This window comes from Stylophora pistillata, chromosome 3, assembly GCF_964205215.1.
Source record: "Stylophora pistillata chromosome 3, jaStyPist1.2, whole genome shotgun sequence".
Lineage (NCBI taxonomy): Eukaryota > Metazoa > Cnidaria > Anthozoa > Scleractinia > Pocilloporidae > Stylophora > Stylophora pistillata.
Window position 1 is genome coordinate 7,522,893 of NC_142521.1, and position 16,120 is coordinate 7,539,012.

Sequence of the window (16,120 nt, forward strand, 5' to 3'; positions counted from 1 at the left end):
CGGGAAATAAGGTCGAGTGTTACATAAAGGAAACAGGAGCAAACAATTATTTAACTCCGATCCTTACTGAGTTCATATCATAAATTATTTTTTGGGTTGGTAAAGCTCATTTTAGGACAAAAACTTGAAGAACGAAAGATAAACCTAGTTCGGTGATTAAAACCTCTGCTTGCTACAATACTACTGTATTTTACTGTTGATAAGTTTTCAACTTCCCTGCACTCTTGCTAAATTTTTTTTCTGTTGACGTTAGTAATATTCAAAATGAGTAACAGTCAAACCTACCAAATGAAATTCAGAGAGGTGTTTTTATCGTTAATCGCTGAAACCACACTGAGTATCTATAGAAACACTTGGTGCTTACTTTGCGTAAGAAGGAACCGGTCGAGATGACGATTGCCTCGAGTATAGGTAAGGATTCTAAATAATTTACAAGTATTTCTTAAGACGCGGAAAAATTGAATCGTATTTGTTTCCTCTTCCTTACTATTTTAATCTTTATCGGATTGTTTGATTAATTACAGAAATTACCTTGAAACAAGCATTTTCGTTACTAATAAAATGAATTGCAGAGAAATTAAAAGATGTGAACTCTGCAACAGCATTGCGTGTCGTTCTCCTCATAAGGATATCTACTGCTCGTTCAAAACTACAGTAACAGTACACTGTGACTTCGACAGACGATCCAGAAAACGGGAAACAGTAATTATACCTCTTCCTGCCTCTTCAAGGCGGATTGAGAGCAATTCAGCTAGTCTTGGTTTTTCCGGGCCAAAAGACGAAGTTGACCTAGGTCTTAGCCGAGCAGCCATATTCTCTCCTCCTGCTGACATACATTCCATGACGATTTGTCCCTCGCTTAGTGCAAAGTTTGGTTTGGGGTGAACGAGAGGCTCTAGTTCGAGGCGTAGAGTTCCTTCTGATATATCAAACCATGCTCAATAACATATCGCCATATGATGCATTGATTGGCTTTGGGCTTCTATAAGAAGTAGTCATTCACTTCTTCAATTTATTATCTTTGAAGGAAAGATTTAAGGAGACAGGTACAACATGGGTTTGTTTACTTTCTTTTTTCTGGTTAAATCTAGATGTCAATCTTTCCCCGATGGGAGTGAACATTCTGGTCTGACCAGACGACAGGCTTATGTTAAATTTTTACGCATCAGCCACGCTCTATAATATTTCGCCATATAAAGCATTGATGGCTTTGGACCCGACCATATTTGAGGGGGATAGATCACTACTTGGCTACCTTCTTGGCCAAGAATACTAAATAACTAACTAGTTGGGTTGATTTTTCAAAGCCAATACTGTTTCCAAAATGCAAGTATTTCATGTAGGTATACCGACCCCACTCGAGTCTCGGCTGTGTCAGCTGGTGCAATGATTACTCGAAGCGTTTCTTGAGTTCCGAGATACGCAGAAATGGTTTTATTTCCAGATGTGAGCTATTTTTTGGACCGCTTCCGGGATAAGGTGGGTGTGAAAAATGTGAACGTGCTACCTGGGTCGTAGTCTTACTACCTGCACGAGTAACTTAACAAGGCACAGCAGCCTCTGGAGAAGAAGTAATATAAACATAAAGCTGTTGAACGTTGGCTTTTACAAACATTTCAGCGAAAGTTGTGGTTTTCCAGGTTTGACCCTTAGAAAACTTCCTTTAAATAAACAAATATTCAAACACTACACTTTTCTTTGTCGCTCATCTGCAGTGATGTATGATGGGCTATGCCCTTTGCAGATCTTTCGCTCCTTTTTTGTCCTAAAATGAGCTTTATCCCCCGAAATACCATGAAACATCAATTATGATACATTAAATTATGATCGGAGTTAGATAATTGTTTGCTCCTGTTTCGTATATGTAACATACGACCTTAGTTCCTGTAGCCACGTGCTTTATAGTCCAATGTTTTATTTTTGCGATTTAATTCAGTAGACCTCATTTTGAATTAATTAGCGTTATTCTGCACGCGAGAAACATGTTTCTGAACTAGCAACATTCCGCTTACATTTGGTTCACGGTTCGGTTGTAGACTTATAATTAAACAAAGATCTCTTACGTGAAGTATTTCAACGAAATGGGAAAAGAGAAACCCCGAGATACGCTTTGTAGACATACATTATCGGGATGTGTTGACTATCCTCCCAAGTTCTATTGCTATTGAGGGAGTAATGTACCAACTTTAGGACTGCAATCCCCTTTTTTGATACAACAATATGGACGAGAAGATGATATGTTAAATAAGCTTTACATTGGATGTAAAATGCGAAACAATTGAGTTTGCCTGTGAATGTACAATTTCGAACTGACGGCACCGTCAAATCAGCTCATTTAATCCAACTTTAAAATTTGATTAAATCGCACTGAATCATTTCCCCAAAAAATCCTTTGGAGAACGAAAAGAAACACACTGCGCCTTCAAAAAGCCAGATTTTCAGTGGATTATTTTGTATAGCACATAGTTAAATAACGGGTTACTTTTGACCTATTTTTAATCTTGTTAGAAGAAGGTCGGTTAAATTCAATTAGATTGTGTAAATAAACAATCAAGAATTGCTCAAATTACTGTCAACATATGTATTGATGTTGTTTTTCAAGATTTGGTAGTTTTTATCGGTTCAAGTGTTTGCAATTCCTGGCGTGACGCTCCGAGATTTGTCTGAAATTTTTGAGCTTCAAAAGCGGCATTTGGTCAAAATTCAGTTATTATCGATTTTCTCGAAAATAAATCGATATTCAGCTAAACAAAGTATGCAGTGCTTTGTTTCACCATAAGGCCTCCTAACTTGAGAATATGAGCCGAATCGATTTTTTGGCTGTTGCCAGCAAATGTTTGACCGTTGGTAACATTCGCTCTTAAGGTAGATTCAGCAGTCTTCTGTATCTGGCTAGTATACATGTATTTGGGTACTTTGTCTCCACTGAGTCCCGCCAAAATGCAAACCATAGCTCCACCAAACTCGCCTTATTAGTTCGTCGGGATCAATTTCAAGACTTCTATTCAGGTATCCGTGGAAGTGATGTAAACCTCACTGATAGTTGGCGCTGTATCTGTATCGTTAATTCCGTTAAATCTCCTTATCTTTGGGTTTGACTTTATCTCGCAGACAACCGCCTGGCCGAGGAAGGTCTGGGTTCGAGGCTAGATTTGAGTGTATGGTGGTGTATGGTACATAAATCCGAATAAATCAAATCAAAATATCTGTATGAACAAAATACTTCAATGAGTCATGTAAATGACTCATTATCTTCTTTTCTTATGGGAGAGGTAGCAGAGTGACTCTTGCCACACTTATTTTATTCTTTTGCATGCAGGGGCTATAGTATTCCAAGCACACCTTCAACTCCAAGCACACCTTCAACTCCAAGCACACCTTCAACTGGATGTCTCACAGTTTGATTCAAATCAACTCTTGCAAGCTCCAGAAGGACATTATGTTGAACTGAAATTTACCCTGGAAACTTGGCATCCGGCACCATGTATTTATGATGAATACCTAGAGATTCGGGATGGATACAACGCGTCTGCCAATCTTCTTGGTAAATTTTGTGGAACTTCAATTAATGGTATTGTGCGATCCAATGGACAGAACTTGTGGTTGAGAAAATCTGATGATTTTTGGTACCATTTCAGGGGTTCATACAGTAGCAAAGCAGCTAATATAAAAGGCGAGTGTTGTCTTGGTGAAATTGTACCTTAAAAATATACGTTTAACACGTTTATTTAACAATAACAACAACAATAAATCCTTATTCCCCTGGCTCCGCAGATAGCAGTGCTAATCGAGGCGGGCCAGGATAATCAGTAAAAGAAGAGGAAAATACACACAGTTAAAACTACAGATGAATAAATAGATGGTAAATACAAATTAAGTCTACGGAAACAACTATGTGGTTAATTCAAGTTGACAGCGCATTATGTTGTGAGTGAATACATAAGATAAAATGGATAAGGTAGGATGGGCGAGACAAAGGTGATAGCTACCAAGAGTATTTACTAACTTTAGAGATTATCGATTCTAAATCTTCGTAGGAGTCTTCTTATTCTAATATATTGAACAAGATCGTACGAATTTTATATCGCTCTCTTTTAGAGATGCTCGGGGATGAATAGAAGTTGCTGTGCAAATAATCCACCCACTTAAAATTCTTTTCCAATTTTTATGTATTTTGTTTTTCTGCAGTCAAACCTAACCTTGATAAAGTACCATATGCGCAGTTCGTAATTTTCAACCAAAACTCGTCTCTATGGTGTCCGGCGCAAGGCGCACCCGCACCGGTCATTGTTTGGAGAAAGAACGGCGAAGAAGTACAGAACAGTACGAGTGTCACCTATCAGCTGACCAACGTGGAAGAAAACAACGACAGGTATAGCTGTGAGGTCAACCGACAGGATGGATTTGACAAGAGAGAAATCAAGGTTATCATAGAAAGTGAGTTGGGATGACTCAGTCTGAGTAGGACGAAACCTACCGGCCGAATTAGAAATTTCACTTTTATGATGAGTTTCAATAAATCGTAAGCCTTTTGATCTAGGCTAAGCTTAAATTTTTCCTAATTTAGCTGTGTCTGAGAGTTCTACGTCTACGAGGATGGACCATTTCCTTTCCAGGGATCTTATATAAATTCATCTGTGATTAGCACCCACAATAACTTCCCGTTACACGAGAACAAAATTTTCTTCGTTTCTTTTGCTAGAGTGTCCAAATCCTTGCCGATGCACCAGTACCTATAGGGTCGTGGATACGGTTACTCAAATTGACTGCAAAGGAAGACAACTCCACTCCATTCCAGAGAATGTGCCACTTTCCGCTGCAAAATTGTAAGCATTTTGTTTTCTATCGTCAAGGGAGGATGTATTCTTTGATCGCCTTGTCTTATCGTTCGGGTGAGGATAATCCCAAAAAACACTGTAGTAGATGTTAGTCTGGAATTAATCATCAGCTTCAAGTAAAGAAAGTTCGTTATTCGAACTTTTATTTTTTTAATTCGACAAAATTGATACGCCAGTTTTGCGTCATGTCGTCGAAAAAACTTATTTGCAATTGGTTAGTTAATCTGTCCGTAAAGTAAGAACATGTTTCGCCATGTTGTTCAGTTCCTCACATGTTTGATACAAGTAACCGCTGGCCGGTGGGTTCAGTAATAAACTGATTGCCAGGGTAAACCTGGAAGTAACTGTAACACTACGACAGGCCCAGCGTTTTCCTTGACAAGCAAACTCGTCGACAATATTGATGTTCTGTTTTAGAAACAAATTCTTATAAGAACCAAAATTCTGGGTGATTCCCCATCGTAGGAATCTTAGCGACAACATGATTAAGGAGCTGCCAGCAAGAATCTTTGAAGAGGACATCAAGCTGACCATCCTGTAAGTAACTAATTCATAAGTCAGTTCATGTTTGATCCTCATATATTAAACCGATTTTTTTATATTTACCAGATGTGTGCTTTAAATTCCGAAATCAAAAAAATTTGAGCAATTGAAGCTGTTCATTAAGACTTCGTGGACACCATCAACGAATGGGTGTTACAGCTTTGAACACAAGCTTACAATACTTATACGCGAGCACTTTCCTGCTCCCTACGTCCTCCAGGCTTTGAGTGTGCCATACTTAACGTCTCGAAACATATCACATGTCCACAACATTTCATCGAAGATGGAAAGAGATTACAAAATATTTCTTGGAAATTAAATTATTAAAAATCTACAGCCGAAAGAAATTGATTGCACAACAACGACACGTTATGACATCAGACTTACGACCTTATTCCAGGATGTGTTTTCTTGTAGGGACTTGGGTGGCAATGAAATAGAGGATCTACCCTCTGGGTTCCTTAATAACAATACCGAGTTGAAAGAATTGTAAGTACCCAATATACATTCTCTTGCAAATATCGACATGCAATATGTATTCAGAATCTTTTAAATCTCGTCAGATACTGTGCAAGATGGCCTTCAAGCTTAGAGCGTGTAATCAATCAATTAATAGTAAAGGAACACCTATAGCACTTCTTTAAGGCATCTTTATTGTGTAATAATAAAACATAAATTTGGCGATTTCAAACGAATTGACTTGGAAAATATCTAAAATTCCTAGTTTGGAAAATAAAGGGGCAGAGTGGTTTCGATAGTCTGAGTTGGTGATAGCCCGCACAGCTCGCTTTTGCAAATAATAAATTCTATTTAAGTTAGATACGTAACACTACGACAGGTCCAACGTTTTCCTTGACAAGCAAACTCGTCGACAATATTGATGTTCTGTGTTAGAAACAAATTTTTATAAGAACCAAAATTCTGGGTGATTCCCTCTTGTAGGGATCTTAGCGACAACATGATTAAGGAGCTGCCAGCAAGAATCTTTGAAGACAACATCAAGCTGACCATCCTGTAAGTGACTAATTCATAAGTCAGTTCATGTTTGATCCTCATATATTAAACCGATTTTTTTATATTTACCAGATGTGTGCTTTAAATTCCGAAATCAAAAAGTTTGAGCAATTGAAGCTGTTCAATAAGACTTCGTGGACACCATCAACGAATGGGTGTTACAGCTTTGAACACCAGCTTACAATACTTATACACGAGCACTTTCCTGCTCCCTACGTCCTCCAGGTGCTCAATAAGACGTCCTCCAACTGTTCAATAAGACTTCGTGGACACCATCAACCAATGGGTGTTACAGCTTTGAACACAAGCTTACAATACTTATTCACGAGCACTTTCCTGCTCCCTACGTCCTCCAGGCTTTGAGTGTGCCATACTTAACGTCTCGAAACATATCACATGTCCCCAACATTTCATCGAAGATGGAAAGAGATTACAAAATATTTCTTGGAAATTAAATTATTAAAAATCTACAGCCGAAAGAAATTGATTACACAACAACGACACTTGCACTTCTTTAAGGCATCTTTATTGTGTAATAATAAAACATAAATTTGGCGATTTCAAACGTATTGACTTGGAAAATATCTAAAATTCCTAGTTTGGAAAATAAAGGGGCAGAGTGGTTTCGATAGTCTGAGTTGGTGATAGCCCGCACAGCTCGCTTTTGCAAATAATAAATTCTATTTAAGTTAGATACGTAACACTACGACAGGCCCAGCGTTTTCCTTGACAAGCAAACTCGTCGACAATATTGATGTTCTGTTTTAAAAACAAATTTTTATAAGAACCAAAATTCTGGGTGATTCCCTCTCGTAGGGATCTTAGCGACAACATGATTAAGGAGCTGCCAGCAAGAATCTTTGAAGACAACATCAAGCTGACCATCCTGTAAGTGACTAATTCATAAGTCAGTTCATGTTTGATCCTCATATATTAAACCGATTTTTTTATATTTACCAGATGTGTGCTTTAAATTCCGAAATCAAAAGATTTGAGCAATTGAAGCTGTTCAATAAGACTTCGTGGACACCATCAACGAGTGGGTGTTACAGCTTTGAACACCAGCTTATAATACTTATACACGAGCACTTTCCTGCTCCCTACGTCCTCCAGGTGCTCAATAAGACGTCCTTCAGCTGTTCAATAAGACTTCGTGGACACCATCAACCAATGGGTGTTACAGCTTTGAACACAAGCTTACAATACTTATACACGAGCACTTTCCTGCTCCCTACGTCCTCCAGGCTTTGAGTGTGCCATACTTAACGTCTCGAAACATATCACATGTCCACAACATTTCATCGAAGATGGAAAGAGATTACAAAATATTTCTTGGAAATTAAATTATTAAAAATCTACAGCCGAAAGAAATTGATTACACAACAACGACACGTTATGACATCAGACTTACGACCTAATTCCAGGATGTATTTTCTTGTAGGGACTTGGGTGGCAATGAAATAGAGGATCTACCCTCTGGGTTCCTTAATAACAATACCGAGTTGAAAGAATTGTAAGTACCCAATACACATTCTCTTGCAAATATCGACATGCAATATGTATTCAGAATCTTTTAAATCTCGTCAGATACTGTGCAAGATGGCCTTCAAGCTTAGAGCGTGTAATCAATCAATTAATAGTAAAGGAACACCTAAAGCACTTCTTTAAGGCATCTTTATTGTGTAATAATAAAACATAAATTTGGCGATTTCAAAGGTATTGACTTGGAAAATATCTAAAATTCCTAGTTTGGAAAATAAAGGGGCAGAGTGGTTTCGATAGTCTGAGTTGGTGATAGCCCGCACAGCTCGCTTTTGCAAATAAAAAATTCTATTTAAGTTAGATACGTAACACTACGACAGGTCCAACGTTTTCCTTGACAAGCAAACTCGTCGACAATATTGATGTTCTGTGTTAGAAACAAATTTTTATAAGAACCAAAATTCTGGGTGATTCCCTCTCGTAGGGATCTTAGCGACAACATGATTAAGGAGCTGCCAGCAAGAATCTTTGAAGACAACATCAAGCTGACCATCCTGTAAGTGACTAATTCATAAGTCAGTTCATGTTTGATCCTCATATATTAAACCGATTTTTTTATATTTACCAGATGTGTGCTTTAAATTCCGAAATCAAAAAATTTGAGCAATTGAAGCTGTTCAATAAGACTTCGTGGACACCATCAACGAATGGGTGTTACAGCTTTGAACACCAGCTTATAATACTTATACACGAGCACTTTCCTGCTCCCTACGTCCTCCAGGTGCTCAATAAGACGTCCTCCAGCTGTTCAATAAGACTTCGTGGACACCATCAACCAATGGGTGTTACAGCTTTGAACACAAGCTTACAATACTTATACACGAGCACTTTCCTGCTCCCTACGTCCTCCAGGCTTTGAGTGTGCCATACTTAACGTCTCGAAACATATCACATGTCCACAACATTTCATCGAAGATGGAAAGAGATTACAAAATATTTCTTGGAAATTAAATTATTAAAAATCTACAGCCGAAAGAAATTGATTACACAACAACGACACGTTATGACATCATACTTACGACCTTATTCCAGGATGTATTTTCTTGTAGGGACTTGGGTGGCAATGAAATAGAGGATCTACCCTCTGGGTTCCTTAATAACAATACCGAGTTGAAAGAATTGTAAGTACCCAATATACATTCTCTTGCAAATGTCGACATGCAATATGTATTCAGAATCTTTTAAATCTCGTCAGATAATGTGCAAGATGGCCTTCAAGCTTAGAGCGTGTAATCAATCAATTAATAGTAAAGGAACACCTATAGCACTTCTTTAAGGCATCTTTCTATTCTAATAAAGAAAAATATGAAAAGTTGCATTCTCTCAGGCTCATCGCTGCCCTTTTTTACCCGTTGGTACATCAGTACCGTAGTTGAAACGTCAATAAGGCTCATACTTTATTGTGTAATAGTTAAACAGAGATTTTACCACCTATAGGTTGCTAGACTACAACAAGATCAACAAACTGCATGGTGATTTATTAAGCCCATTGGTCAAGCTGGAATGGCTGTAATTGAAAATTCGTACTCTTGTTTACTTTATGTAACAGTGCATAGACTTTCGATCACCTGGAGTCTTTAATAACAACCCCAACTTGAACTTCCTGCCAGTAACAAATTTATAAGGTCATGTTTCATCCTTACCGTAATGAATTATATTGTTCACAGAATTATTCTGTTCAGAATTTTTTAATTCTCGTCGGGTACTTTGCAAGATGGCCTTCGAGCTTAGAGCATGTAATCAATCAATTCATTATATAGTGACAATGGATGATCTAAGGAATGTCTTAAAGGCATCTTCTCAGTCTAACAAATAAAACTATAGCTACTCTTACTTAAGGTGGTGGTACAAGTAAAAAGTCCCACTCTTATGTACTTTTTGTAACCGTGCATACTTTTTTAACAAATTCAAGTCTATCCACGACCCCCTACTGTGTTTTAATTTTTTTTTCGTGGGTCTTTTGATTTTTTTTTTTTTTAATGTTAGGAACTGGAGATTAAGCTGTACGTTATCAAATATTCACATGTAGCAATTGTCCCTCTTCTTAAGCGGTTTACTCGCCCGCTGAAATCCTGCATAATTTTTTCGAGCTACTTCTCATCCTCAAAATGAATATATTAACAGTTTATTCTCTCCACAGGATTTTGGAGGACAATCAGATACGCTTCCTACCACCTGGAATCTTTAATAACAACCCGAACTTGACCTACCTGTTAGTAACCAATTTACAAGTTCCTGTTTGATCCTTACAAACGGATTATATTGGTCTCCCTAATAACAATACCGAGTTGGTAGAATTGTTAGTAACCAATATCTATTCTCTTGTGAATATCAACGTGCAAAGTGTTCAGAATTTTTTAAATCTCGTCAAGTACTTTGCAAGATGGCCTTCAAGATTAGAGCGCGTAATTAATCAATCAATTAATATTAATAATGGAGGAACTAAAGAACGCCTTTAAGGCATCTTCTCAGTCTAACAAACGAAACAATTCTTACTTAAGGTGGTGGTAAAAAGCGAAAAGTCAAGCTTAGAGCATATAATCAATCAATTAATAGTAAAGAAAAACCTATAGAACTTCTTCAAGGCATCTTTCCAGTCTAATATATAAAACCATCTATGTTCTAACATGAGGTGGTGGTAGAAAATGAAAAGTCGCATTCTCTCAGGCACTTGGCTGCCCTTTTTTACCCGTTGGTACATCAGTACCGTAGTTAAAACGTCAATAAGGCTCATACTTTATTGTGTAATAGTTGAACAGAGGTTTCACCACCAAGAGGTTGTTATACCCCAAGAAGATCAAGAAACTGTGTAGTGATTTATTAGCCCCACTAGTCAAGCTGGAAATGAAATCAATAAAAATCTACAGCCGAAAGAGACTGATTACAGAGCGTGTAACCAATTAATTAATATCAATGACACATAACTCTCAAAAAAGAAACAACAACTTTGAGTTTAAATTTACAAGACATGTTTCGACATTCTCATGTCATCTTCAGTTGCAAATGAGCATTTAACTGTTGTACATTTGAATTTAAATTAGGGTACGTTACAAACTACGTGTCAGTGCTTACGTTACATTTGAATGTTAAAAACGCGAAAGATGTAAATAGCGCGCGCTTGACTAGATCAAAATAAATAGATAAATAAAAAATAAATAAATAAATGTGATAATAATAAAAATAAATTAAAAGACCAAGGAACAACATCATTAGAAGGAAAGAGACAGTTCTAGATGTTTCAATTGCTGATTAAGGATAGGTTTTTCCCACTTAATATGCAATGCCTCTTTGATCTTAATTTGGTATTTTGAAGGAGCAGAATCTAAGATCGTGAAACATTCAGTATCACAAGAGTCAAGAGAGGCCCTTGATGATTGCAGGTGCTTGTAAATATGCGAAGTTTTGTCCGACAAGAGGTGCTCACGAACTCGTGTACAAATGTGGCGAGTGGTCTCACCAATATAACTGACATTACAGCCAGCCAGCACATGAAAATTTATATATGACACGCGAACGTAGACCCAGCGGTACTGAATCTTTCACACTGAACATGTTTCTGAGTTTAAACGTACTGAAGACTAACTTAATATCTAAATCACTTCTACAATAACGTTTGAGTAGTTGTCTTAACTTAGTCTGAGCGATGTTCGAAAACCGACCAACATAGGCATTGCATATTAAGTGGGAAAAACCTATCCTTAATCAGCAATTGAAACATCTAGAACTGTCTCTTTCCTTCTAATGATGTTGTTCCTTGGTCTTTTAATTTATTTTTATTATTATCACATTTATTTATTTATTTTTTATTTATCTATTTATTTTGATCTAGTCAAGCGCGCGCTATTTACATCTTTCGCGTTTTTAACATTCAAATGTAACGTAAGCACTGACACGTAGTTTGTAACGTAACCTAATTTAAATTCAAATGTACAACAGTTAAATGCTCATTTGCAACTGAAGATGACATGAGAATGTCGAAACATGTCTTGTAAATTTAAACTCAAAGTTGTTGTTTCTTTTTTGAGAGTTATTGTCACTCTGCTGTCTTTACGTCCTTTTAATAACACATAATTATTATATTATAAATCCCACGGGGATCAACGAACGCTTTTCATTCCACTAATTTATTCTTTTATTCTCGTTGCCATTTTCCCACCAATAACGTAGCTCCATTCTCTGCCTTTAAAAGCACACACAATAATAACGTTAAGTTCCTCGGTCGTGTTTATGTCGTAGATAAGTCGTTTGTATGATGCCGACAAATTTCAGTTTTCAGATAAGAACTTTTAGTGTAATAAAAAAAAATCCGAGCCCCAGATGGGACTTGAACCCACGACCCTCCGTGATCTAGTCGGATGCTCTAACCACTGAGCTACTGGAGACTCTATGGTGAGCAAGGGTCAATTTGCAAGGGTCAAAGATAAGAACTGTTCAGAGAACTTCTGTTATGGTCCTTCACACTGAATTAGAATAATTAGAGGGGATTTTTAACAAGTGTCTTAGATGTATTTGATTTGTGGCGGGAAATTTGATCCTCAAATATTGAACCAATTGTTTTATATTTACCAGATGTTTTATATTAACCGGATGTGTGCTTCAAATTTCGAAATTTACAATATTTGAGCAATTGAAGTTGTTCAATCAGACTTAGTGGACACCATCAACGGGTGGGTGTTACACGGCTTTGAACACAAGCTAACGATACTTATCCATGAGCACTCTCTTGCTCCCTACGTCCTCCAGGATTTGAGTGCGCCATACTTAACGTCTCGAAAGATAAAATATTTCTTGGATATCAGATCATTAAAATCCAAAGCCGACAGAAAGTGATTACACAACAACAACACGTGATGACATCAGACTTACGATCTAATTCCAGGATACATTTTCTTGTAGGGACTTGGATGGCAATGAAATAGAGGATCTACCATCTGGATTCCTCAAAGACGTTCTTTAGGTCCTCTATTGTTACTCTTAATTGATTGATTACACGCTCTAATTTTAAAGGCCATCTTGCAAAGCACCTGACGAGATTTTAAAAATTAACTCTAAACACATTGCAGGTTGATATTTACAAGAGAATGGATATTGGTTACTTACAATCATACTAACTCGTAATTGTTATTAAGGCATCTCAGTCTACAAAATGAGACAATTCTGACTTAAGGTGGAGGTAAAAAGTGAAAAGTTAAGCTTAGAGCGTGTAATCAATTAATTTGTAGTAAAGGAAAACCTATAGAACGTCTTTACGGCATCTTTCCAGTTTAATATATAAAACCATTCATGTTCTAACTTGGAGCCGACGGTGGTGGTAAAAAAGAAAAGTTGCATTCTCTCAGGCTTATCGCCCCCTTTTTTAACCGTTGCCTTTTTTGTGGTACACAAGTACCGTAGTTAAAACGTCAGTAAGGCTCATACTTCATTGTGTAATAATTAAACAGAGATTTCGCCAACTATAGGTTGTTAGACCACAACAAGATCAAGAAACTGTGTGATGATTTATTGACCCCATTAGTCAAGCTGAAATGGCTGTAAGTGCACTCTTTAATAACAGCGAACTTGATAGCCAATTTATAAGGTCATATTTGATCCTTACAGTAACGAATTATATTGTTCACAGATATTTAAGAACTCTTTTTTGTGACTAGGCGATAACGAGATCAGCAACTTGAGTGTTGATTTATTCACTCACTAAGTCAATCTCAAAAGTTTGTAACTGAGAACCCTTGCTTTTATATTACCCCCAAGATGACATTTTTATTTTATCTTATTTTATTAGCTTAGCCAACTTAATATTAAATATACATGAATAAAACAACAAATGTAAATAGCACAATACAGGCAGGGACTCTGCAACAGCTTACGCCAATTACTGCGGTCCTGGAACACATAAAATTGAAATAAAAATTTCAATAAAGATTAATGACAGAGTAGTTAGTAGCAACAATCAATCAGGATGTTTCTTGTCAGATTATGGGCTTTGTTGCAACTTGTGCAGATAGACTTAAATGAGCGAGGATCTTTAGGGTCATATGATTTACAGGGTGATTGCTTATAGCAACTGAGTAGGTGTGCCTTTGAATGAACTGAGAGAGATAGTTACGGAAAGACTAATGTCATCAGCTAGAGCATTCCATATTCTCACTCTGCGGATGAAAAAGACCTCTGATATGTAGTTGTTTTGCATTTTTTCATCATCATCTTTATTTTCCTTATTTTAACAATAAAAAATATTTAATTACAGCGATAACAGTTAGAAGGCGAGGAGACCCAAGAAGCCACCAGGCTTATGGGAGAGCCTCCTCACTTACAATAATAAATTAAGTAAAGAATAAGTGCTGCGAATGTGCGGCTTGGCCAATTCAGTGATTATTTAAGTAAAAACTCTTGTAATTTCGTTTTAAAGCTGAGAAAGTTTGACGAACGAGTGACTGAAATAGGGAGAGAGTTCAAAATTTTACGACCTTGGTAGAGAATTGTAAATTGCTTGACATTTATACGGCCCAAATACGTTCGATAATTACTGGCTGTTCTGGTACCATAGTTGTGAATTTGGCTATTCCTTACAAAATGATCGAGAAGCAATGGGGGTAATAAGTTATTTTTTAAATAAAACATAAATTTGGCGATTTCAAACGTATTGACTTGGAAAATATCTAAAATTCCTAGTTTGGAAAATAAAGGGGCAGAGTGGTTTCGATAGTCTGAGTTGGTGATAGCCCGCACAGCTCGCTTTTGCAAATAATAAATTCTATTTAAGTTAGATACGTATGTGGACGACCAGACGGAGTTACAATAGACGATATAAGGATAAACTAAGGTGTAATACAAAGTGAGTTTGGTTGCAGAGGATAGGGAAAAGCGAGACCCAAATATAATACCTACTGACTTAGCGATTTGTTTACATACCTAGCTGATATGGTATTTCCAGGTGAGATGATTGTCAATATATAGATCCCAAGGAATTTAGTCACATTAGCTTGTTGTAGGGGTTTACCTCCAAAGGAGTGAGAAATGCTGGAGTTAAATTTCTTCTTTCTGGGTTTTAAAAATCATATAGTTGGTTCTCTTTATATTAACTGAAAGCTTGTTACATTTTAGCCAAACGTCAATGTTTTGGAGTTCATCATTAAGTGTGGATTCTAAGCAATTTAGATTTGAGTGAGAATAAAAGATACTGGTGTCATCAGCGAAAAGTAGAGGTTCTGATAATTCAGAGGCATTAGAAAGGTCATTAATGTATAGAATAAACAATAGTGGGCCTAAAATCGAACCTTGAGGGACACCACCTTGATGGTGGTATTTTTGGGAATAATTAGAGTTACATTTGTGTTGCTACTAGATCTGGTTGTTCTTGAGAGGGTGCGTCTGGTGGGGATTACAGTAGGGTTAACCTTAACTAGACCAGTCACAAATTTAAAGAAAAAAAACATATCTAGATACTAATGCCAGTAGGACACGGGAAGAAGGGCCAGTTTAATCAGTCTGTCTTTATAGCATTTCTCGCAGAGGAAAGGCAAGTTGAGGATGTACTTTGAAGCCCCGCGCTGAATCGGTTCTTTCTTTCTGATCAATTCTTTTGACTGGGGCGCCCACACTTGAGTGACATAGCCGAGATGTGACCTGACTAGCGTGAGATAGATGACACGTCTCACTGAATTCACTGCATTCTTGATAGACCTGATGTTACGTATCACAAACCCCAGCATCTTATTTGACTTTGCACACTGGTTGCACACCTGTTTGTTCCACAATAGCTTGTCGACCTCAAGGTCCTTTTCTACGCTGGTAACGCCAAGAGGAACTTCGTTTACGTGGTACGTGTTAGACACAGGATTGTGTTTCCGGATAATTAGTTGTACCTTGCACTTAGATTCGTTGAACATCAGGCCGGCCGAGGACGACCAAGTGACGAGGCTGCTTAGGTAACCCTGAAGTATTGCAGCGTCAGTTGAAGACTTTATGGACTCGAAGATCTTGGTGTCATCAGCAAAGGCAGAGACGTGGCTAGATTTGACAGCACCAGGGAGACAATTTGCATATAGGAGAAATAGCATGGGGCCCAATATGGACCCCTGAGGGACTCCTAATGTCACTGGAAAAGCCTACGAGTTCATTCCGAGTGCCGTTACCCTCTACATCCGATCATGGAGGTAGGACTCCAGTCAAGCCAGAAGCTTTCC

At 37.5% G+C, this 16,120-nt stretch overlaps 1 protein-coding gene and 2 long non-coding RNA genes across 3 annotated transcripts; 2 read left to right on the forward strand and 1 right to left on the reverse strand.

The window, feature by feature from the left end:
* The first annotated feature begins 3,345 nt into the window (after window positions 1-3,345).
* On the forward strand, window positions 3,346-6,403 carry LOC148734360 (uncharacterized). Its single transcript, XR_015999292.1, has 4 exons — window positions 3,346-3,544; window positions 3,639-4,437; window positions 4,703-4,826; window positions 6,324-6,403. It is a non-coding gene; the product is annotated as an uncharacterized LOC148734360 (long non-coding RNA).
* Window positions 6,404-7,107: 704 nt separating this feature from the next.
* LOC148734361 (uncharacterized) lies at window positions 7,108-9,276 on the forward strand. Its single transcript, XR_015999290.1, has 4 exons — window positions 7,108-7,283; window positions 7,837-7,908; window positions 8,362-8,433; window positions 8,987-9,276. It is a non-coding gene; the product is annotated as an uncharacterized LOC148734361 (long non-coding RNA).
* A 6,103-nt stretch (window positions 9,277-15,379) lies between these two features.
* On the reverse strand, window positions 15,380-15,994 carry LOC148734362 (uncharacterized). Its single transcript, XM_088752771.1, has one exon. The coding sequence runs from the start codon at window positions 15,992-15,994 to the stop codon at window positions 15,380-15,382; it is 615 nt and encodes a 204-aa protein (XP_088608897.1).
* Between the last annotated feature and the right edge of the window lie 126 nt (window positions 15,995-16,120).